Here is a 24,134-nt window from a genome sequence, read left to right as displayed (position 1 = left end):
AGGGTCCTTCTTCTGCGTGCAATAGGTGTAGGCAAAGAGCCACTGAATACGGTTAACTTAAGCTCAATGGGATTTTTAACAACTCAAACCATTGCTTGAATGATCCCTTTGGTGGTGTTTCTTGGAGCTGTCTCCTCCCACATTTCACAAAAGGATCTTAGTCACTGTGAGGTACTGAGTGCTTTGTGCCCCGTAACTCACCAAATGCCCACAACGGCTCTAAGCAGCAGACACAAGAATGAGCCTGCTTTAGACACGAGGAGACCTGAGGCACAGAGAGGTTAAATCACAGCCCAAGAGGTCAAAAGGTGAGTGACGGAGCTGGGACTTGAACCAGGTTTTGTCCCACTGTGAGGTCCTTGCCCTTGTTCACACCTCAAGCCCTGCTCCACGCCAGCAGCAGCTACTCTCGTCTCTGCTTCGTCCTCTGCACTGTCTTAAGGGAGGGGTTGGAACAATTAGGAAATCCTTGGTGGTTATGAGCAAAGCTGTTATTGCCCAAGGCAGCTCAGCTTGATTGGTATAAGACCATTCTCTCAGAGGGAACTGAAAACGTCAACTTAAAAATTGAATTATCAAAGCAAAGGGATGAAAAGGACAGGCCCGCCACATGGAAGTGTCCAGAAAAATCTTTATGGGATTATGCAACGAACTGCCTTGTCCACACCAGGTGACAGTGACCAAAGACTGGTATCTGTCGTTGTGCCAAGCCCCTTACCGGTCTCCCTGGGTGGGACTGGATTTAGTTCTTTCTCGCTTGAGGCTGCTGACTTGGTCGCAAACACCCAACAGGAAATGAGGGCGGCCGAGACAGAAGGAGGAGAAGAGCTACCTTCTTAGAGTTCGGGGAAGGCAAAGTCAAGCAACAATGGCACCAATGTTTTCACCATCGGGTTGGCAAAAGTTGAAAAAGGTGGGCAGAGTACAAATGCTGGCAAGATGGTGAAGAAATGGACACTCTTCCCGTATTGCTTGAGGGAGCGTGAATTGCCACAAGCTTTGGGGAAAGTCTTCCGGCTGTATTTATTAACAATAAAAATACGCATTTATTAACAATAAAAAAGCAATCCTATTTTGGGGACTTTATTCCACAGAAATAAAAGTGTCAGTGCCTAAGGATATATGGATAAAGATATTTGCTCTGCCCTTATTTAGAGGAGGAAATAGCTGGAAACCACCTGAATGTTCAGGAATAGGGGAATAATTGGATAAATTATGGCACAGGTGTTCTATGAAACATTATACAACTAATAAAAGAGTGAGTTAGATCTAGATATATAGGCCTACAGGTACATTTGCGATAAATTGTTAAGTGAAAAAAGCAGATTGCAAAATAATATATGTGACAATCCCATTTTCATAAAAAGTAAAAAAAACAAAAAACAAACCAACCCTTAGAAATATGTGTTTAAATTGTATTATTTGGTCTGAGCATGGAGGGAGGACAATAAGGATTCACAACAATGTGGTAACTTTGGTCATCTCAGTAGGGTAGAGAGAAAAGTATTCTCTTTTTCTCGGTAAACTGTCGTTTGACCTGCTCTAGCTAGCATTCTGATACTTTTGTCATTTACAATAAAATAAATCCAATAAAGCTTAGGTGCTGTTTTCCTTTGTACAAGGACAGACAAGTGACTATAATTGTTATAATTTATTGATCATTGCCTATGGGGCCATGCACCGTGCTAAGAACTTTCTCTGTGTGATCACCCTGGGAGGTCAATGCACAAGAAGAAATGGGGGTCACGGGGGTTAAATGACCTGCTCAAGGCTGCACAGCTAGTGCACAACAGAGCAGGGATTGGAACCCAGGTGTGTTTTGCTCTGAAGTGACATTCTTAACTCCTACTGAATGCTCCCACCCTGTAGCTGGGGCAGCTTCCTGTGGCCTTTCTAATAGATGGTTCCTCCTCTGGTCATATTTTTGCTTCCATTTTCTCTCCGTCATTATGTTTGGTAACCCTGAAAGAGAACTGACGTGTCATTGTCAGAATAAGACCTGAGACTTGTGCAGAGTGGAACATCTGTTTCCTGCCTGCTTCAGGCTGCAGGCATTGTCACAAACGGGGAAACTAAGTCATGAGAATGCTTCTTCTTTTTTTTTTTTCATTGTTTTAAATGTTTTATTTATTTTTGAGACAGAGAGAGACAGAGCATGAGCAGGGGAGGGGCAGAGAGAGAGGGAGACACAGAATCCGAAGCGGGCTTGAAGCTCTGAGCTGTCAGCACAGAGCCTGACGCAGGGCTGGAACTCACGAACCGTGAGATCGTGACCTGAGCCGAAGACGGACACCTAACCAACTGAGCCACCCAGGCGCCCCAGATGCTTCTGATGAGCTCCCCACATACGGAACTGGGCTTAGAAGTCAGCGTGCCCGGTGCCTTGCTGCTGTCTCATTGTCAGTTGATAGGTGTTGTTTGGTTTTGTTTTGTTTTCATCTTATCTCAGGCTTACCATCAACTCTCACTGCTTTCTCTCTTGAGTAAGAACTTCACGGGATCTTTTATCAGCCATCTCAACTGTGCGGGAGAGTCAAAGAGCTTCCTTGCTAGAAACGACCTGAAGGATCACCTGGGTTGCCCTTTTCACACATGAGGAAACTGAGGCCCAGAGAGGTGGAGTCGTTGGTCTAAGATAACAGGGCTGCTCAGAAGTGCATCTGAGACTAGAAACCCGGCTCCCCTGGGTTCTCATTCTGTACTCATGTTGCCTGGGCAATCACACACAGCACTTCAGGCCTTTTCTCTTCCACTCTGGGGCCTTGGCTTTGATGGCCAAGGAAATCTCAGATGAGGTATTTTTTTTTTTTTCTCTCTGTTGTCTTATATTGTTTATTTGCTTTTTAATTTACTTTTTTGGTGCCATTTGATGATTCTGTTTTCAATTTTTTTGAGTCATTGATGTTGTTTATAACTTATTGCATTGAGTTGGTAATATACACATTTAGTTAAAAAAAAAAGAGAGAGAAAATATAATCAGTATAGTGAAAAGGAATTCCTTTCACCACCCCGACTTCTCTTCCCTAGAGACAACTGATGTTACTATTATTGTCTCATGGAACTTTCCAGGGGTATCTCAATTAATAACCTATTTTTGAGATTATTTTATATTAGTACACATTGTGGTAGTCACTATTTTTAACGACTGAATGGGATTACATTCTTTTGGTAACTACTCCCCTAATGATGGACATGTAGATTGCTTCCAGTTTTTGCCCTGCAAACAGTACTATAGTTCATGTCCTTGCACTACAGGCCGTTAAACATCCGTACAAGTATCTCAGTAGGATGAACTCCTAGAGTTTCCGGGTCAAAGGGTATGTGCATTACACATTTTGATATTCTCCAAATTGATACCAAAGCTTGGTGCTGATTTACATTCCCCGTGACAGGTGTGAGAGCTCTGCTTCCTTCCACATTTGCCTAAGCTTTTAAAATACTGTGAACACCTACTATGTTTTTCATTTCTGTTTTTCTTGTGATGAGTGTTATAATCTGCTTGGGCTGCTATAACAAATGGCCATAGACAAGGTGGCTTAAACAACAGAAATTTCTCACAGCTCTGGAGGCTGAGAAGTCCAAGATCAAGGTGTGGCAATTTGGTTCCTCGTAAGAGACCTCTTCCTCATTACGTCTTCACATGACAAAGATAGATACGGAAACAGAGAGGGAGCAATCTCTCTCATGTCTCTTTTCAGAAGGGCACTAACCCCATCATGAGGGCTTCACCCTCACGGCCTAATTACCTGTTAAAGGCTCTGTCTTCCAAATACCATCAATGGGGGATTAGGGTTTCAACATATGAATTTTAGGGGGATACAAACATTCAGTCCATAGCAACGATGCTCATAGTCTGAGCATCTTTTTACATATTTAAAAGCCATATGTCTTTCCTATTCTCTAAACTGTGCGCGTCCATTGCTCATTTTTCTATTAGGATGCTCTGGGAGACTTTTTAAAGAGTTAAACCTGTACTTGCTGAAGAATGAGACTTTGGTGACCAGGTGTGTAGGATGAAGGCCTCCTGAGATGGAAATACACCTGGATGTGATGGACCATCTCACCATTTGACTGTTCAGGCCCAAGTAACACCCTGCATGTTGATCAAGTGCTTTGGCTTTTTTTTTTTTTTTTTTTTTTCCTAAACGCTTTCATCAAGAGTTATCTTAATAGAAATGCACAACATTGGCCTGAGGTCAGTGGGTCAGCAATTAGGATCTCTTTTTGACAGATTAGGAAATGAGGTTCAGAGAGTTAAACTATGTTGGTCAAGGTAACACAACCAGGGGTGCCAAAGCCAATGGCACGCATCCGCTCACAGAGCCTTCTGGATTCAGGCTTAGGCTCTGGAGCCAGACAGACTAGGGTTTGATTGGCTCGCTAACTGGAGATCTTGGAGATGTCACTGCACTTCTGAGCCTCGGCTTATCTTAGTATAAGGATAATAACAGTGTCTTCTTTATGTGGTTGTTCTGAGGATTATATGAAATAATGTATGTACATTTGTTACAACATAGTGTCAGTGGGTTACAAGGTAGTGTCGGCCATGGTAATAATACACATTATAACATGCTGCTCGTAGCTTTCGCTTTAGCATTATTTGTGGTAGTTGCAAAGCTCAATTCACACGTCTGAGACTTGTCTTTTATTACACGTCATCTTTGCCCTGTTTTCTACTCTTCTTCTGCTTTAGTCCAGTCCACCTGAAACAGCTTGGTTCTTCCATGTTTGGGGGCTTTTAGCGAAGAAGTGGCTCTCCCCAGCTTTGCAGGGAGCAAACGCCTTGGGGGCTGGGAGAGGGCCTCCTGCTCAGACTGGCACTCCTCAGGACCATATGCTCTCAGGAAATGTTCGTTATTGAATGAACGAGTGAGGGTCTGCTCCCAATACAGCCGTAGTACAGTGCCGGGCAGTTACATTCCTGCACATGGCAGGAGGTCAGGAAACATTTACGCAATGAATGAATACACACAGTGCCTAGGAGTAAGGGCTCAAAAGGCATTTCTGTGTTCGTTGCACTGCTTCTGGTACACAGAAAGCGCTAAGTGGCAGTCGTGGATATCCCTGGGCGAGGCTTATTGAAACCCAGTGCAAGAGCTCGGCTTCACTGTGCCTGGGTGCAGGGGTTCGAATTCCGCCGCCTCCTCTTCCCAGCTGGGCGACCTCGGGCGAGCGACTTAATCTCTTTGTGCTCCAGTTTTCTCATCTGCACAACGCGGACGACGGAGGGCGACCCGCCGAGGCACTCCCCGGGAGCACTGGGACCTGCAGCAGGGCCCATAGCAGAGCCCCCAGTCACGCCAGGCGGCCGGCGCCGCCGGGGGGCACACGCCAGGGGGCCCCGAGCCCTCCGCCGCGGCCGCCTCGGGCGTTCCCGGGGCCCGAGGTCGCGTCCCGTCGAGATCTGTGCCCCCCGAGGAGGCGGGGCACGGCGCCCACGCGGGGCAGCCCTCGGCAGCCTCGGGCCGGCCGGCCGCCGCCCGCCGGGGAGCCTCGCCGCCCGCACTTCTTTCTCTCCCTCTCGCTCTCCCTCCCTCTCCCGGCCGGAGGATCCAGCCGCGCTCAGCTCAGCAGCGCCGCCCGCGAGCCGCCGCCGCCGCCGCCGCCACTCCGGGCCCCTCCCCCGCCCGCCTCCCGCCCCCCGCCCCCCGCCCCCCCCCCCCCGCGCGGCCGGCGCCCGTCACGTGACGTGGCACCAGCCAATGGCGGGCCGAGCCGCGGTCGGCGGCCGCCATTGCTGTCAGAGCGAGCGAGCCCGGGGAGGGAGGAGAAGCGAGGCTGACTGGGGAGGAGGGGGGGGTGGGGGAGGAAGAGGAAGGAGGGGACGTCGCTCGGCTGCCGGGGTCGCCCGCTGGCTTCGTCCGCACCCCCCCCTTCGCGAGTTCGCGCTCCGCGGCGGCGGCGGCTCCGAGGCGGCGGCGGCGGCTCCGGGGCTCGCCTCCCCTCACGCGCCGGCGGGGGCCGAGGGGGAGTCGGTGGCTGGAGATAAACAAGGCGGCGGCAGCGGCGGCGGCTGAGGAACAGGGAAGGCGGAGGCGGCGGCCGGCCCGCAGCGCCGGCCAGGGAGGCAGCGGCGGCCCTGAGAGGCGGGGAGGGCGCCGGGCCGCGCGGACAGCGCCCCCCGCCGCCGCCGGAGCCGCGGGAGCCGCCGCCGCCGCCGCCCGAACAGGAAGGAGCCGCGCGGCCGCCGCGGACCCCCCCCCCCCCCGCCGGCCCGGGCCCGCCGCCCCCGGCGCGGCGTCGCCGCGGCGCCTCCCGCCCGCCCGCCGGCCCTCGCGCCCTCCCCCGGCGGCGGCGGCGGCCCGGCCGCCCCGCGCTCCCCGGCGAGGCGCTGCCGCCCGGCCCGGCCTCGCCTCGGACGCCTCGCTCCGACATGCCCCGCTCTGGCGGCCGGGCTCGCGGAGGATCATGACTGCGGCAGCGAACTGGGTGGCGAACGGGGCGAGCCTGGAGGATTGTCACTCCAACCTCTTCTCGCTGGTGAGTAGCCGGGCTGCGGGGAGGGGGGCTGAGCTGGGGGGGGGGGGTCCCCGACCTCCGCCGCCGACCAACTTTCTCCTCCCGCCGCCGGGACTTCGCCCCTCCCTCGTCTCTCCCCGCCGTTCGCCTCTCGCCGATTCTCCCCCTTTTGGATCGTCTCTCCCTCGCCTTGGATCCCATCCAGTGTTTATTTGGCTCTTTAAAAATCATTTGTGAGCGCGGCGCTCGGCGTGGAATTTGCATGTGGAAGTCTCAAAGCTGCGGATTCTGGGTCGCACTTCGAACGCCCACCTTCTGTTGCAATCACACCCCCCTTCCCCTCCCCTTTTCCCCCGTTTTTTTTTTTTTTTTTTTTTTTTTACCTAAATGTGGAAGGCTTTGCCTTGTGCTGCCCGCGCCCGCGATAAGCAGCCTTTCCCCCTCTTGTCGGATCGGCTGCCCGCCCGCCCGCCTTTTGAATTTTTTTTTTTTTTAATTCCATAATGACACCTGCAATTTTGCCCGAAAACAGTTGATTGAATGCGATTGTGTCAGTAAAGGACTCTTGCACCCGAAGCTCCCGCGATTGTAAACATCGACAGCCGCCTGCCTCTCGGGGCTTACTACGCTGGAGAGCCGTAAAGCCATTGCACCGAGCCGACGGAAGGTGGAGAAGGCTTTTTCTTCTTTCTCTCCTCCTGTGTCTTTTAAAAACTGTTTTCTCTATCCTAACAACGAATCCACACACACACACAAAAGCAACAAGCTGGGCGGTTTGATAACATCGCTTTTATCTGCCTTCGCCTCTCTCGCGCTCTCTCTCTGATAATTGACAACTTTTCCTTCGGATTTGAAATCGCCTGCCTTAATCTTGAAGCAGTGAGGGTGTCAATTGTTCTCCTGGAAGCCTGGCATCCGACGACGACGTCTAGATTCATCGAAATTAAAAATGGATAGGGCTCCAGCAACTCTTTTCCTGGCGGTGGCAGTGACATTTGGTGGTAAATGCCATCTTTGCTTTTTATTGGGTCGTATTACCTAGCTCTGAAAACATTCACCTTGTTAAACCTGGCGTTTAGGCTAATAATTGCAGTGCGTGGTCTTTAAATATGTGCTTTGTGCATGAGTTACTGTATGTATAGCTATGTGCCCGGGAGACTACGAATTTGTTTAAATATTGAGCAAAGATTTGTAAACAGATGTAAGGCAATTATGTTTCGAGCGTAGAATATAATTGGAAAATTGGCTGAACGGTTTGTTTAATTTAGCCTTAAAAAAAAAAAACCAACTTATTTTAAGTTAGGTACCCTTTTTAGGGGGCCTGCATTTGGAGAGCGTGCATTTTGGAAATTGTTTTCTATAACCTCTGCAGAAGATAGAAGCATTATTTCCTGTTAATCCTTGTTTACAATTACACTGGATAAATAATTTAGTGTTCAAATTGTAATTAGTTACATTTAATTATGGGTAGCATACATGCTTTTTTTTTTTTCTTTGAGACTAGTGGGGAAATACAAATTCTTGCCAACTTTTCAAATGGAAGTGTTATTTTGCTAAATATTTCCTTATGCAGATAAAAAAATATCAAAACACATGATTTTTACCTGCAAAGAGTGACATGGTATCTAATGACATAGCTTTCATTATAGTATAGATCAGGTCAGTTTTTTTCTTCCAACATTTTTATTTAGATATTTAGTCTTAAAATTCAATTATAAGTTGCAATTCTTCCTCTTTGTACTGTGATAATTTTCCCTTGATCTTTTGACATATGGGAATGGAATTCATTTTGTCTCTTTTCTCTCCCCGAGTATATCATTTAGTCTCAGTCAGATTCAGAGACTTTAATAGATTAGCAAACATATTGATTAAGGGGTATTTAAAATGGTTTTTGTTTGGTGGCTGGAGACCACATTGACACTTTAACAGGTAATTAAAATAACCAAGTAGACCAATATTAGTGAGGAGAGAGCCCCGAAATTACCATATATCATTCTGACTGGTAATGGCTTGTGTATATGTGGCTAATTTATATACAGCAGATATTTTAGACCAATGAAACTGTATTATCTGTGTAGCCAGCCTTTAGGATATAGCATACCTTTTATGTTTTTCCCCCGCCCCCAAAAGCTTAAGTACAGATGATAATGTTAAAGAGATAAGATGCTTTAGATTCTTTTGGAGGAACAAACAATTTTATAGGAGAGGATTTTGTGTTTTATGACTGACTAAAGGTTTGTGCTTTGGGTATTTCTCCCCTGAACCTTTTAAAACCAGGAATAATTGAGTTTTGGGAAAAAAAATACACACACATACACACATATGCAAAATTACTCATTAGGTGGCAACTTTGAAATGCAGAACTGAAGAAATGCATGGGTTGGCCTTTTTTTTTTTGAAGTCTGTAGAATTGTCTACATTCTCCTGTATGTGGAGGGTGCATAAGGTGCTATGTTTTTTTAAATATAGAATCAGTTAAAAAACTGCTGATAATGTAAATTTTTGCTCATTCCACATGAAGAGTTTTCCTTGGAAATTAGATACAGTAGCAACCTAGTATATTAAAAATATATTATCTAAAGTACATTGTATAGAATAGTTAATTCCAAAGGAGATAAAATTGTCTCTTGTTTAAAACAAAGCGTGTATTACAAGAACTCTTATGTGCTTAGTAATAGCATGCTTTTTTTTTCTTTTTGGTTTGCACTTTTTTTGAGCAGAGAAAAGTATTGTTTATAGAGAATTTACTTAGATACTCATGTTAATGTGGATTGAAATACAAACTAGAGATTAAAGTTCTGTACCACACTAATGATCCACCCACTTTCTATTACCTTGAAGTATTCATTATAGCTTAGCAAAAGTTGTGCAATCAACTGCCTTTAGATTTTTGTTCTTGTTTTGCTTTCTGATTTTCTACTGCATGGCATCAGATTTCCCAGATTTTCTGTCACCCACCCCCATTTCCTAACATGTGAAAAATGCCATTGTGTTTATATGATATGGGTCATTGTGTGTGTTTCTTATTCTTAACACTGTGAGATTTGTAACTGCTGCATTAAAAGCAGGCCTTGCCGTTACCTTTGTGACTCAAAACTGTTTTCTCGTGCTGTCCGTCACATTTCGGGAGACCCTTGGTACATATTCACTCAGTTTTAATTCAGTTAAGTGTGTTAAATCTGCCTTTTTGGAAAGTGTAACGGTGCACCCTGTGCTGTGTCAACTCACTTTTGAGGGAAGACGTAATATCCAGGTATAAATATATCTTTAGTTTTGTTTCTCTATTGAGATCATATGGAGGAAAGTGATTTTGTGTCCTTTAACTAGATTTAAGTTTATACTCTTTGAGTTGCAGTGATTTATCTCTTAAGTTTATGTTCCACATTCACGTTGTTTTATTTGCTTAGAATCTTCCTGACTAGGGGGTAATTAGGTGATGATATCAAATTCTCCCTCCCTGAGTTGAAACACACATATACATATCAGTACATAATTCCTGTGGAGGACCATTACTTTTGTATTTGAAGCTTTAAGGTAATCCGTTGTTGACCTGCTTTCTTTTTTCTTAAGAGATTTATTTTTTTGCAGAGAGGGAAGATAGTTCTAAGTATAGAAACTTTGGGATCTCTTGCTAGACCCAAATGGGGAGGACTGGGAGTAGAAAATGAGGAAAAGGGAATGATTTCTCTCATCTTCTCAAGTGCCAAAATATATATACACAGTGTATTTTTTCATCGCAGTTGCCAATTTTAGTATTTAAACTTAAAGCATCTTTTTTTCATGATGGTTTATTTTCTTTAATGAAAATATTTATAATTTGCTAATTTATGTTTTCTGTTCAGCATTTTGTTGTTAGTAGCACATGGTGTTAACAGTATTTATATATTTTTAATAGCAATAATTGCCACCCGGTAATAGTTGCCATATTAACCTCCAATTGCTAGTAAATATTTTTAAGTACATAATAGACAGCAATTTAAGGCATAGTGTAGCAGTTTACTGGACCGTTTTAAAGAGCCATTTGTACGTGTGATGAGTTCATAATTTTAAAGAGAAAATGTACCTAAGACTTGTATGCTGCTACAAAGTAATGTTGCTGTGTTACTGCTTGAAGTGCTCAGTGAGAGGAAGTTAGGTTGGGACTCTTTTCTTCTTTGTGAGAATAAAGGCCTGAGGGTGCCTTTAGGACTATAAGTGTTTATTGAGTTTATCCCAGGTGCTTATATAGCTTAGCATTTTCTTTGGAGTGTTTTGGTCATTTTTTTCCATAATTGTATTAGGTATTTATTTGAAAAAAAAAAAAAATCTCAAGGCATTCCTTTAACTAACATTAAGTTATAGTAGTGGATTATATTAATTAGGTATGGAAAAATGGATTCATCTCTTTTGTTCACTGGCTAATTTGGCCTCGTTAATTGTGAGTTAATTGTATTCATCAAACACTTCCAGAGATCTCTACTCTTGAGATTAATAAAGAAGATACTCTGTCACCAGTTTGTACTATATGCTAGAGATTAAGAAAACCATTTGCAAAAGATAAGTACATTCTGTAGTTATGTTTGTCAGATTATTTAAAATTGAGTTGAAACTCAATGTAAATAGTAAAAAGATTGCTTATCTGTATTTTTTTTAATGAACAGTTAATACAGTTGTCTCTCCAAGTTTGATTCAGAGATAGACTATTTTTCTGAAATGACTTATTTTTGATACAAGAGAATAATAATGGTCCCTCCTTCAGTAGTAGAAGGTACTGATGTGTTCCCCCCCCCCCCCCCCCCCCCCGGAAGTGGGTAGTATGTTTATTTCATAGAAGCTAGCCAGTGAGAGAGAGTACACAAAGTTGCGAAAAATTAATAATAGGGTTGAATGTTGGGTATTATTACTGAAATGTACATTGCAGGCTACTTATTAAAAATTGAGAAAAAGAATTTCTGCAACATTGATATCAGTGTTGTTTGTTTAAAATGTGTGCTCATCTGCTTTAAAAACTGTTGTGTAGTGGTGACCACCACAATTTCTATTTTGTTAGTTTATAAACATTCCTATTTTGAGAAGTAACATTTAATGCATTGCAAAGTGAGGTAATTAGGTAGCCTGAGAATGTGCTGTGGGGTATAATTAAAAAAATTCACAAACACTCATGCGCACAGGCACGCATGCACATTTGTTTCATAGGACTTGCTTAGAGTTTTGGAATTAATGAATCAATATTTGTAATGTGTTCTTGGAATTTAGGGCTCTTTTCCCCTCTTGAATCATTTAACTTCTTTCCGATCCTGTTCAGATAATTTCCTTCTATAGTATGTGCTTTCATTGTTTATTTGAAAGATTTGAAGGTGTTAGCTTTGTTCTGTTGGGGGAATTCACTTCATTACATAAGGGAGATGATTTTCCATTAATCTTGGTAAATATTAACATAAACGAGGAATTGTAAATTCAGACTCATTTACATGAATGAAATATGTATGCGTGCCCAATTTTTGTTTAGTATAAAGTCACTTATGTACATCAACATAGTTTTCTATCCTTTCTTTAGTTGATATAAAAAGTTTTAAAATGTTGCGGTTGGTGTTTCAGACAGTTCCCTTACTCTACTACAATGTTTTGTTCTTTACTATTAAAACTCATTTAGTATAAATTAGATTTTTATCCCCATAAGTTGGCTATCATAGTGTTCTTTTAGGAACTCCTGTTTTGCTTGCATTTATATTAGCATGCTTTAGTTATGTTTGTTGGAACAGAGTTGTTTTCCTTTTTTAAGCTAATAAAATGTCTTTCAGAGTACATTTGGATTCTAGTCTGGAAAAAAATAGGAAAGGTGACTCCCCCCCCCCCCCCCCCCCCTTCTTTCTAGATGAGAATTAGGAGATCACTTGTGTCCAAGGGAAAATGTTAGGTCATTGTCATTTCTGTACTCTGGTTTATTATGTATATTTCTGAATGTTTATTTTCTAATTCTAGGTGAATTGTGGTAGAATCTTACTAAAACCATATTTTTGCTACTGTGAAATAGCACAGAGCCCTGGTTGACAGCTTTCTACATTTTGTACTTTTCCAGTACGGCGAAATTCCATTACTGTTAAAGGAGCCTCCTGAGTTGATTATATTAAAGTTTCATTTATGTCTTTATTTTGCGTAGTTCTGATTTGTAACTTTGACTTAAAAAATGGAAAGGGGAAGATAAAAAGAATTAGGTAAACTTGCAGGTAAATATTCTTTTCTCATTTATCATTAGATCTCTTTAATAATTACATTGTAATTTGTTCTGAGTCATTGCATTAATTGGATATATTTAAGACATTTGATATTTAAATTTGAGGAAATATGTAAAATATGCAATATGTATAAAATACAGAATTGTGAATAGAATTTTTAAATATTGAGTGGAAATGTAAAAGGTTGATCATCTAAAAAGTATTAAATTACATGAAAACTGTTACAGTTTTTTCCCCTAAAGACAAGTTCCCCCAGTTGACAAGTTTCTGAGGAAGTATTTTTGTGTAAGACACATGGAGCTTCCTCATAGAGTTCTACATTATTTCATTAAATAGGAAAGATGATTAAATCCATCTGGGTTTAATTTGAGAGCTAATAAGTAAAGTATTCAAAAGAGTATAATTGGTGTGAAAAAACATTTTGTGTTGGCAATTCTCATGATTGAATTTTAATGTCCTAAAGAGAAGTAAGGAAAAACATGTGTATATCTGACTCAGGAATCAGCTCCTAGTTGTTTGTTTGTTTGTTTTTGTGTCTATACACGCCTGGCACAGTCCTCCTCATCTTTTAAGTAGGTCAAATGTCACCTCCTCTGTGAAGCTTTCCCTGACTCTCCCTGGCCGAACTAGTTCCTCTTGCTCCGTATACGAACCTTCTTCTATGTATCTCTGATACGCACCTGAGGTTTTGTAGGGCAGTGACCCTGTCTAAATCATGCTGGCATTCTCTTTATAGTTGGGCGCTCTTTAACTATTCGTTAAATGAATGAATTAATGGACATTACTCTCTTTTATTCCTAAGAGAGTTCTCATTGCTCATTTAGGTCCTGATCCTAAGTATGTTGTTTTTTCTTTGAACTTAGATTTTTAGCTCTGAATTCTGAATATATGTTATCTAGGCTGTATGTACTGTGGCTTGGTAACATCTTAGATGAGTTCTAATGGTTTTTGAAGAGAATTCCACATCTGATCGAGAGATGTGCGCTTTCCATACCTCAGAGGAATAGGAAGTCAGTATTTAGTTTTCTGGAGTGTGGTAGGCAACCTGTCAATTTTGGAACCTGTTAGAGATTTTGTTTGGGGCTTGATCAGAATTTCTTCATTTTTGTTCTTGAAGCTCTAAAGGAGGGCTTTTGCTCAACCTTCATTTTAGGATTCCCTTTGATGAGTCCAGTAAAATGGACAGTGGATGGTGTCGGGGAAAGTTGAGTGGTATTCACATTTTTTATTAGTGACTGATTAGTCTGATCAGGTTGGTCGCATGATGGTTATGTGTCTCAGTTTCTCAGTCTATAAACTTGATGGAAATATGGTGGGCAGGAAGTATGAAAAATCATTTTGGGTACCTTTTAAGGAAAGAGTAGATAATGTCCTTTAATAGGAAGAGACATAACAAATAACAAGTCAGAGAGTAGCCCTAGGCAGTTCACTAGGAAATTGGAATGGCAAAATTAGTTGTTTTAAGTATGGCAGTTATGTTGTATTTGTCCTTGTTTTGGGGGAGCAGAAGATTAAATTGTTCTTGTGTCTTTCCTCATAAATAAGCCACTATTGAGAATAAAAACTTGAAATTTGTCTTTGAATGTTCCAAGTTTTCACATGTATATATGATTCACAGGTGTGTCGTGTGTCTTTAATATGCTGAATGATTTTGCTGTACCAACCCTAAGCTATGAGTGGCTAAGCCTAGAAATTGAACTGTGGCTCTTACTTGGTAGTTTAAGCTATTAATTCCTTGGCAGCTCCAGAGTGCTCTTTGAACTTTAAATAGCAGTTCTATTAACATTTTGAGATTTGTCTCAGGGAATGTCAGAAACAGTATTCAATAAATATCTTTTTCTTCTTAAAGACTAAATTATGTTTTAGTCTGACAAACATGTCACAACCCTTACTATGTTTTGAACAAAGTATATATTTTCGACTACTGGCTAATTTCTATTTTCCATTTAATAATGCAGCAACATCTAAAAATATTGTTTAGACCTTGTTGAAGGAGTGAATTCCCCTACCCCCAACTGTAGTTTTTGTATTAGTAAGTTGAATATGAGTAAGTGTCCAAAGTTTTTGTCCAGAGGTGTAAAATTTTACATATGAGGTGTTCTTCAGCATTCTAAAATACTAGAAAAAGTTAATTTCTGAGTTTTTCCCCCCGTGTAAAAACTTAATCTTCTGTTGCTGCAAATGATTGTTAGCTTATTTATGTTGTAGTGTACTTGATTACTTGTGTTATTTATGGCAGCATTTTTATGGGAATGAACTTATATTTATTGTTCCTATTTAGAATGTCAGGAGTACGGTTCCTCTGATTGTGCAGTGCTGACAGTCAGAGCAGGCACTCCCTAAAAAGCCCTTCTTGGCCCCAGGCAGAGGGGGAGTGAGGACCGCCCAGCAGCTAGACCCTTTTCTAGGCCTTGGAGAGAGGACTGCTATCGGATAGAGGCTTGAGGAGGGTGTTGAGAGGTGCAGATGGCCCCGCCCGACCCATGGGAAGAATTTTCCCTTCCTGTAGGGATCTGTTGCTGCTTCCTCTTTGATATACTTTCATTTAAACTTTGAGAATAAAGTTCCACAGGTCCTGTGATGTCATCAGGAAAAGATTTTGTATTTCTTTGTCCTTTAGCTTCTTTCCTTACCTTTTCTCCTTCACTCACCACTAGAGTTTGGTAAATGAGGACTTCTGAGCCCTAATGAAATGAAAAAGAGAATGGGAGTTGATTGGATGGGCTAGCCAATAAACCAGAATTTAGAAATGTTAATTTCTCATATGTCTGAGAAATTTGGGACTTACAGAATTCATTTTTTGATGATGTATATACATCAGTAATGATTGAAATCTGGCTTGGGCTTGCAAAAGGGCTAATGCTCTGATATGTGGGGAAGAAGACCTACATGTACTGTTTAATTTCTAAGATGCTGTGTGGTGAGTGCAGAGGAAGAACACCGTTGACCTTGTACCAGAAAAACTTAGAAGGGGAGTTTTAAACTGGATCTTGACAGTATTGCTAGAGAGGAACGGAAAGGACGTTCTTTGGAAGTTCAGGCGACAACTCTGAGTCTGTCCTCGAGAATATGTGCTGAAGTGGCATGTAGAGAGTACTTCTAATTCATGGTCTTGGTTCTTGGTTTCCTTTTAAAAAATTACAAAACTTACTGAAATCTAATTTTTGTTAGGTGGAAAATTTGAAGTGTGGGCAGGCCAATTTGAATTAAGAAATGGTGATGTTAAAATAATCAGTTTTCTAAAATCAGTTCTGAACTTTAAAAAAAAACAGTGCTATATTACGCAAAATGCTAATGACTAAAGTGACAAATATTTCAGAAACTGGACAGACGTGAATCTGAAGTGAGCAGATGGGATATGAAACTAAAAGCAGGAGATAATCCAAGACGGTATAGAAACTTATGAGAAATGAATTGAGGAGAAACAAGTGTCTTAAACGGTATTGCATTTAATAATGTGTTTAAAAGCCTTTCTAGGATTGCTCTCTTACATAGACAAACTAGAATTGTTGAACTGTGTAACCCGTCCCTCTTTAAATTTAAAACAAATTAGATTTTGGCCCAGGATTACTTCTGATGAAGCCTAGTCATTTAAGTCATGAATGTATGTATTATATGTACTTTAAAGTATAATTTGCTTTCTGTGCAGTAAAAATTAAGAGAATAGTCATGATTTTCAGAGACAATTGTGGTAGACCTTGAAGGGAAGAGGTAAGGAGTGAAAGATGAGGAAGTTTGCTGTTGGGATGGCTTGGTACTCAATTGAAATTGTTACATTTGACTGTTGAGGATAGAATCTGGATTCTAGTGGGTTGTGGAATGAATGGATGGTACACTTTTCAGCCAAAGAAGCTTCATTGTGAAATAAGCAGGGATGTGGGAGTGGGGAGGGTAAGAGATTGAAAGGTGGATTTAAAAAAAATTTTTAATGTTTATTTTTGAGGGGGGTGGGCAGAGAGAGAGGGAGACACAGGATTAGAGGCAGGCTCCAGGCTCTGAGCCGTCAGCACAGAGCCTGATGCGGGGCTCGAACTCATGAACAGCAAGATCGTGACCTGAGCTGAAGTCCCATGCTTAACGGACTGAGCCACTGAGGTGCCCTGTTGAAGGAAATTTTTTAGAATGTGAGAGCCTCATATGTGTTTGTGGACTTGGAAGCAACAATAGTGGAGAGGCCGAAAGAAAGGTGGAAGGTAAAAGAACAGTTGTTAATTGATGAAAGGAGTCTGGCTGGAGATGGTTATCAGGAACCCCAGTGAAGGGTAGGGTTAGCACTGGAAAAGAGTAAAACCTCTCAAATAAAAGATGCAGATACAAGAAATGAATATGTGTGAAGGAAGTGGGGACAATCTCAGTTGTAGCTTGAGTGCCTTTTTTAAATTTTTTAATTTTTTTAATGTTTATTCATTTTTGAGAGACAGAGTGTGAGCGGGGAAGGGGCAGAGAGAGGGAGACACAGAATCTGAAACAGGCTCCAGGCTCTGAGCTGTCAGCACAGAGCCCGAAGCGGGGCTCAAACTCAGGAACTGCGAGATCCTGACCTGAGCCGAAGTTGGATGCTCAACCGACTGAGCCACCCAGGTGCCCCGAGTGCTTTTTATATTCAAAGATTAAATATATTCAGTTTGAGCCTGAATAAGTTAAAATAAGGTTTTAGCTAAACATTTTGCATTTTACTTGATGTGCTTGTTGCAATCAGCCATCTTTATTTTTAAATTTTCATTTACTGGTCATTTTTAGGTAGGTCAGATGTTATTTTCTTAAGTTGTGTACTTCAAAATTATAGAACTGATTCTGAGCTAGTCATACCAGAACCCACACACATCTGCCCAAATGAGAGGTGCTCTTCAAAGTAAGCCTCCTTGAAATGGATCAAATACCAGTGCTGTTGTCCAGTATTTTTTTGGTCCTTTTCCTTCACAATTGCTTTTAGAGTTTAGTCAGCCACTCTAGAAAATCTTATTTTAAAGGATGCTTCTTTGGTCAGTGTCTTCTTTCTGTGTAATTTACTGTGTTCTGCTTTTCGCTCTAAATTGTTGCCCAAGTCAGCAGTTTAGTACTTATGGTGGGGTTCATGGATGATGAACAGAAACCCTAGGAAGAACTCTACTTTTGGATATATTGGCATACATGCATTGTAGATGTGTGCTGAGAATTTCTTCCTTGCTTGTGTACATTTGCCTCCCAGGTTCTAAGTCTAGTGTTTCAATGTTTTTGTTTTTGTTTTTGTTTTTTCCAGACAGTTTCAATGAAGATGGCTTTAGTGGTACATTGATTGGTAAGACTAGATACTGGGACAAATTAAGTGGAGGTGGGATTTTTGCTTTTTGGGGATCAAGGCAAATTATCCTGAAGGGGGAGTAGAGTTGAGTAGAATTGCCCTCTGTCTGTCTGGCAAATGTCAGATGTCTTCCTGAGGTCCATTTTTAGTGAAACTGAAGTGATCATGAAGAGAAGCCTGCAATGAGTAAAAGTATCCTGTTGAGATAATCTTTTAAGATTTTCACAGAAAGTTTGGTCTCTGAGACCAAAGTTTTTACCTTTGCCTTTTCCTGTTGCTTTATGCATCTGAGACTACCTAGTAAGCCATTGTATATTCCAGAAATGCTCTTTCAGCAGTCCTTCCACTGGTGAAGATTAGGACATGGCACTCATGTGTATTTAGGATTTCACTTTATTGTGGTCTGCCGTAGTATTCAGTGGAGGGGAGGTGGAGAGGATATTTTGACTATAACTGTCATGCCTGTGTTAGTTTCTTAGATTAAAAGTTACAGTGGCAAGTGTTTTCTATTTTTGGTTTCAGGAATGTAATGAAAATTTTCTCAGCTTTGTTTTTATGGTTTTCAGATAACATGGATGAGTTTATAATTCTCTTTTAAGTTCTTTTCACATCAACAAAAAGGAATTAATCCTGTCAAAATAGGGTGTTATAATCCCAGAGTTACAGATATTTTGGGAAAATTTACTTCCATGATAATTATTCTCAACAACAACAGGCACTTTTTAATTTTACAAATTTGTAAAAGACCTTAGCAGTTTAACATTTAGAAGTTACACCAGAGCATAAATCCACATCTCAGCTGCTGAAGGCTATAAATATTTATCTTTTGAAATGTAAGTTTTTAACTAAACTTTAGTTGCTAAAAACTTTTTCAAAGTATATTGGTTTATATACAAAGTGTAATCATCTGCTTGGATTGAATCAACTGTCTTGATCCCAAATAGATTAAACTCATTAGTTGTCTATAAAGTACTTGAGAGAGATATGTATGAAAATGATATTTTGTTGCTGTTTGGTGATACCATGGTGAAACTGAGCTTTGTAACCCAGACAGATGGTGCTATTCTTGAATCTGTCTGCAAGATCCTGTAACATTTAATTAAACAGTGGAATGGTTCTCATGAGAACTCATACTTTGATATGTGTAAGCTAATAAACTGACTTCTTTAGTAAATTTTATGAATTTGATTTGAAGAAGAAATATTGTTTTTAGGAAAGTTTTCTAATGAATCTGTTAGGATAAATAGCTTATTTTGGTAGTTTATTTGGTAATCTCAAGAAATATTCTAGGTGGAAAGTGAATGAAACTCACAAAGGTAGACACTTACCTTCTAAAGGAGCTTTGATTTTTGTTGCCAGGCTTTCTCATACGGTAGGTGTGATGCACTTTTTAACCCAAAAAGCTGAATTTAATACTTTCCAAAAGAAAACTGAGAAATTTGGTAATAAATGTTAACACTTATTTTAGAAAATTACTATTGATTTAGATTCCTTGTGATCCACCTTACATTTTAATATTGGAATTGAAAATAGAAATGTGTTAAACTACTCAACCCAGTTTTAATAAATTATAGGGATAGACCTTTAACTCTGGGGTGGCTGGGTGGCTCAGTTGGTTAAGCGTCCGACTTCAGCTCAGGTCATTGATATTGTGGTTCCTGAGTTAGAGCTCCACGTTAGGCTCTGTGCTGACAGCTCAGAGCCTGGATCCTGCTTCGGCTTCTGTGTCTCCTCTCTCTGCCCATCCCCTGCTCGCGCTCTCTCTCTCTCAAAAATAAATAAATACTAAAAAAATTTTAAAAAGAGCAGTGATTAAAAAAGAAAAGAACTTTATTTTGTAAAAGTTTGAGCTCAGTACTAATATTATATGGTTAAGATGAATAAGTTTGTCAATTACATAAATAATAAGTCATACAGCATTTCTGGGCTTTCTTGTAAATTATTCTTTCATTAAATATACTTATTTTTTTATCTAATGCCTAGTCTTTTATAGATGGGTGACAGGACTGAAAGGTGATATTTGATGTCAGATTGGATGACGTCAAGAAGCTGGAAGTTTATTCTGTATGCACCTAGGGAACACCTGAAGGATTTTAAGGGGGTTCATGACATGATCAGATTTATGTTTCAGATAGAAAACTCATGTGGACTCTTGGAGTGTAGATTGTAATAGGGAGAAATCAAAGGCAGAGGGAATGCTCTTAGAGTAGGCTAGATATGAGAAATCACACAGGACTAGTAGGAATGGAGAGAAAGAAATGGAATCAAGTAATATTTTGGAGGTACAATTGATAGTACTTGGTGACCAATTACATATGTCCTGGGAGAGGAACCAAATGGCAAACAGATGTGTTCTTGGTTTTATGGCATTTGCATTCTTGTATATGTAAAAGAAAGAGGCAGAGTTGGCAGCATCCATGTTCTAGTTGTTAGCAGAAGACTTATGCTTTGATCATGGATGTGTATATGAAAGTATTCACTGAGCCTGGGTTCTTGCTGTTAAGTCCTACAGAACTCAAAAGTTTTAAAATTAATTATGGACAGAGCTCAGGGCAAAAAAAGGCCGGGGTAGTGAAAAGAGGGTAAAAACAAACATTATTTATAAGCTGTTTCCAGAAAAGATTTGAGGCAGCGAGAATAAGATTTCTTTCTTAAATTGAGAATGAGATTCATAAGAGAAAGGAGAGGTGGAGGAAAAAAGTAGGGAAGAAGGGAGAAGTCAAGGCTGATGGGTGGTTGGTAAAGGGCCTTTGGAGAGGTGTAGGTGGTGATGGTGGTGGTTGGAAGTGGAGTTAATATTTTGGCAGAGGAAGAGCTCATGAAATTTTGATGATCGGAATGGACATGGAGAAACCCTGATGGGAAGAAGGAAAATAGAGGTGCAGGCACCCTAACAGCAATTGGCTATTACATAGCGTTTGTTACGTAGAGCCTCTGTTTTTGATAGTGGTAAACTCAGGAAGCAGATTACATATTTTGTCTGCAAATCTGTTTGAGATGTTTTCATTCAGTTTTTTTTTTTTTTTATTTATTTACTATTTGAGAGAGAGAGGAGAAAAAAACAAAAAACAGTGTGAGTAGGGGAGGGGCAGAGAGAGAGAGAGAGAGAGAGAGACAGAGAGAGAGACAGAGAGAGAGAGAGACTCCAGGCTCTGCACTATCAGCTTGGAGCCCAACGTGGGGGCTCGAACCCACGAACTGTGAGATCACGACCTGAGCTGAAGTCGGACGCTTAACCGACTGAGCCACCCAGGCGCCCCTTGAGTTTTTTATTTAAAGGTTTTGTTTATATTTCATATTGGTGATATTTTCGGTAGGTGGAGGAAATGGACTTTTAACCCTGTTTTTTTTCTCGGCTTTGTGGAAATTGCCAACTTGTAGGAGTTGGGAAAGTGGAAAGAATAGAGAGGATATTTTTGTAAAGACTCAAAACTGTATCTTTGGTGCCTCTTCTTCATTCTAACTTTGAATTCCTTTAGAGTTTTACTCCTACCGTTCTATTCTTTGTTCCTTCAGCACTTAGCTTTCGGAGTGTACAGTATTTTTATAGGTATTGAGAGTATGATTGTAATGCCATGGCCTATTTTTACCTCATATGGGGAACATTTCCCTTCCTCCATCTCTCTGCCAGTCCCTCCGTACCCCTTTCCCTCTTCAGCCCCATTCCTGGGCTCCGTGGGCTCCGGAGCCTTCCCTCTGCCCAAAGTCCTTACCTGGCAGTGCTAGTGCTCGGGGAGAGCGCTGACATGTATGCAGGCACTTCAGACTCTGTGATGTAACCTCCTTGGTGTGGCGGGATCCTCTTGTTTTGAGCGCACTTACTGGCGCAGCCTGTGCTCTCCATTGTCGGTTGGTTGTCACTCATTCAGCCTTCCCATGTGGGTAGATGTTTCACTTGGCTACCCTGAAGGAGGAGAGGTGGCTTTCTTGCAGCTGTCATCTTTCTTTAATTTCTCTCCAAGTGAGGTGGTACCAGTGAAATACTTCCACGAAATGAAATTTCCAAGAAATTAAAACCATAAAAAATGAAAGCCAGTCCATTAGATCAGATTTACCCCGGCTCTTCCATTCTTGTTAATGTTCCCTTTTTGTGTACATAGAGGTAATCACAGTATAAATATGGGTTTTCATTCAGCTGAACGCACTCACACATTTTCCGTGTGGTTACAGTTTTTGTGATTATTTTATAATTTTAAGGGAAAAGTCTTAATTTATTTTATAAATTTAATTAAAAATTGTGTAGTTTCAAATTCAGACAGTACTATAAAACAGTAAAACAAAAAGGTTACCCCACCCCCATGGGGAGGTGACTACTGGTAGTTTAATTTTTATCGTTACAGACTTTTCTCTTTTGCATATGTTTGTGTGCCTGTATACATATGCAGTTTCGAACTGTTTTTATTACATACGGAGTAGATAAAAGGAGCATGTATAAATCACATATAAGGTAGAGAGAATCATGATACAGTGAACACCCACATACCTACTACCCAGAGTTAGAAAAAGAACACGTTATTGTCTGTGAAGTCCTGTGGTGTCTTTTCCTTCCTACTTTTTCTTCTTCCTTCAGAGGTAACTGTTATCCTGAATTGTATGTGTATCTTTCTGTAGTTTTAAAAAAGTTTTAATTATGTATGCTTAGGATGTGTGTGTGTATGCACATACATATATGTAGTTTTGTACGCTTTTGAGCTTTTTATAAATGAAATATACTGTATTCTTTTGTAACTTGCTTTTTTAGTTTAATATCGTGTTCCATCAGTGTGCAGTTCTAATTCACTCTTATACCTGTTTATGCATTCTGTTTATGAAGGGCATATTTGTAGTTTAAAAAGTCAGGGGGGATAATCCTCCAGCTTTTCCTGTAACATGCCTTTTCTGCTTAACATTGAAGATATTTTAAAGTCAGCAAATTTAAGATTTTCCCTCATTTTTTTCTGTGTTTTTAAAACAGTTGGTATTCTGCATCATAGGATGGATGAACTGTTGTTTAAGCAAAAGCTGTGAGAAACATTGGTTCAATTTTTTCTTCTGTAATAGTATAGTTATGCATTAAGTTTTGATAGTTACAACTACATTTTAAAAAAAGATGTTAGTTTACATTCCTGTGGGCAGTATATAAATGTGCATTTCTTCTATCCTTGCCTATAGTGAAATTTATCAGTTAAAGTTTTACCACTCTAAGAAAAATCTCAGTATTTTGATTTTTCAGTTTGTTCATTTCTAATGAGGTTATGAGCATCTTTTCATACATACGGGTATATGTATTCTGTGACTTTTCTTATTTTTTAAAAGCATTTAATCTCTAAAAAGCCTTTTTTGTTTTCTTATTTAAAAATTTCAGTCATTCACTAATAGGACTCTGTATTTCAAGTCAGATCTTTACATGTTATATACATTGTTAGAGCTTGTGCTGTTTCTAAAAGTGCTTATGAGATGCCTGACACTGTAACTGCTTGCCAGCTACATGCATTTTCTCATTAAGGTCCTGATGAGGTAGTACTGTTCCCATTTTTCAGATAAAAAAACCGAGGCAAGAATTTTAACTCATTTAACCAATGTCACACAACCACCAAGTGATGGAGCTGTAACTGATTTCAGAGCGTGGATGCACTTAACCAGTGCATTGTATTGTGTGCTCTTCTTTCTTCTGTCTGAATCCTTGTAGGGCTTCTGTCAAGCTCTTCCTAGCCATTCCAGGCACTACTGGTCTCTTTCCTTTCTGAGCCTTTTAAAAATTAACAGTGCAGACCATATATTATAGAGCAAGCATGAAGGTAGAAATCACTGGAGCATGCAGATTTGCCTGAGATTAATGGAGTGATGATATAGTTTACATTTTTTTTCAAGTTTCATCAGAGATTAATGGAGTAATAATGCAGCTTAAAATTTCTTCCCACGGATAGGGAGAGTTCTTTTCTCTTAGACTGCTTTATTCCAAATTGAGGAATCATTTGGAAGATGAGAAAGTAGAGTATCTTATTGTTTTGATAAATTTTGGGGGCAAGGTGAAAACCTAGGTAACTGTGTAGTCTCAAGAAAACTTCCATCATCTCATTAGTCTTTTAGTTTTTAAAACATAAAAAGCTAATTTACTCAAATGCTTACATCAAAAATGACTTACTGTAGTACCGTGATCATATATTTATTAAAAAAATAGACAAATAGCTTAACCAAGG

The 24,134-nt window shown here is 40.6% G+C and overlaps 1 protein-coding gene across 2 annotated transcripts in view; it reads left to right on the top strand.

The window, feature by feature from the left end:
• The first annotated feature begins 6,372 nt into the window (after positions 1 to 6,372).
• The window catches only part of MED13L (mediator complex subunit 13L), a 302,839-nt gene continuing 285,077 nt past the window's right edge, over positions 6,373 to 24,134 (top strand). For both annotated transcript variants that reach the window (XM_019467349.2, XM_053902081.1), the window contains exon 1: positions 6,373 to 6,480. In XM_019467349.2, the coding sequence (XP_019322894.2) occupies positions 6,409 to 6,480 (72 nt within the window). In that variant the 5' untranslated portion in view covers positions 6,373 to 6,408. The remainder of the gene's footprint in view (positions 6,481 to 24,134) is intronic.

The sequence above is a fragment of the Panthera pardus genome, unplaced genomic scaffold (assembly GCF_024362965.1).
Source record: "Panthera pardus isolate Hobbes unplaced genomic scaffold, ASM2436296v1 HiC_scaffold_15, whole genome shotgun sequence".
NCBI classification, from domain to species: Eukaryota; Metazoa; Chordata; class Mammalia; order Carnivora; family Felidae; genus Panthera; species Panthera pardus.
The sequence above is the reverse complement of the archived record's forward strand: the minus strand, read 5'-3'. Positions and strand labels throughout refer to the sequence as shown.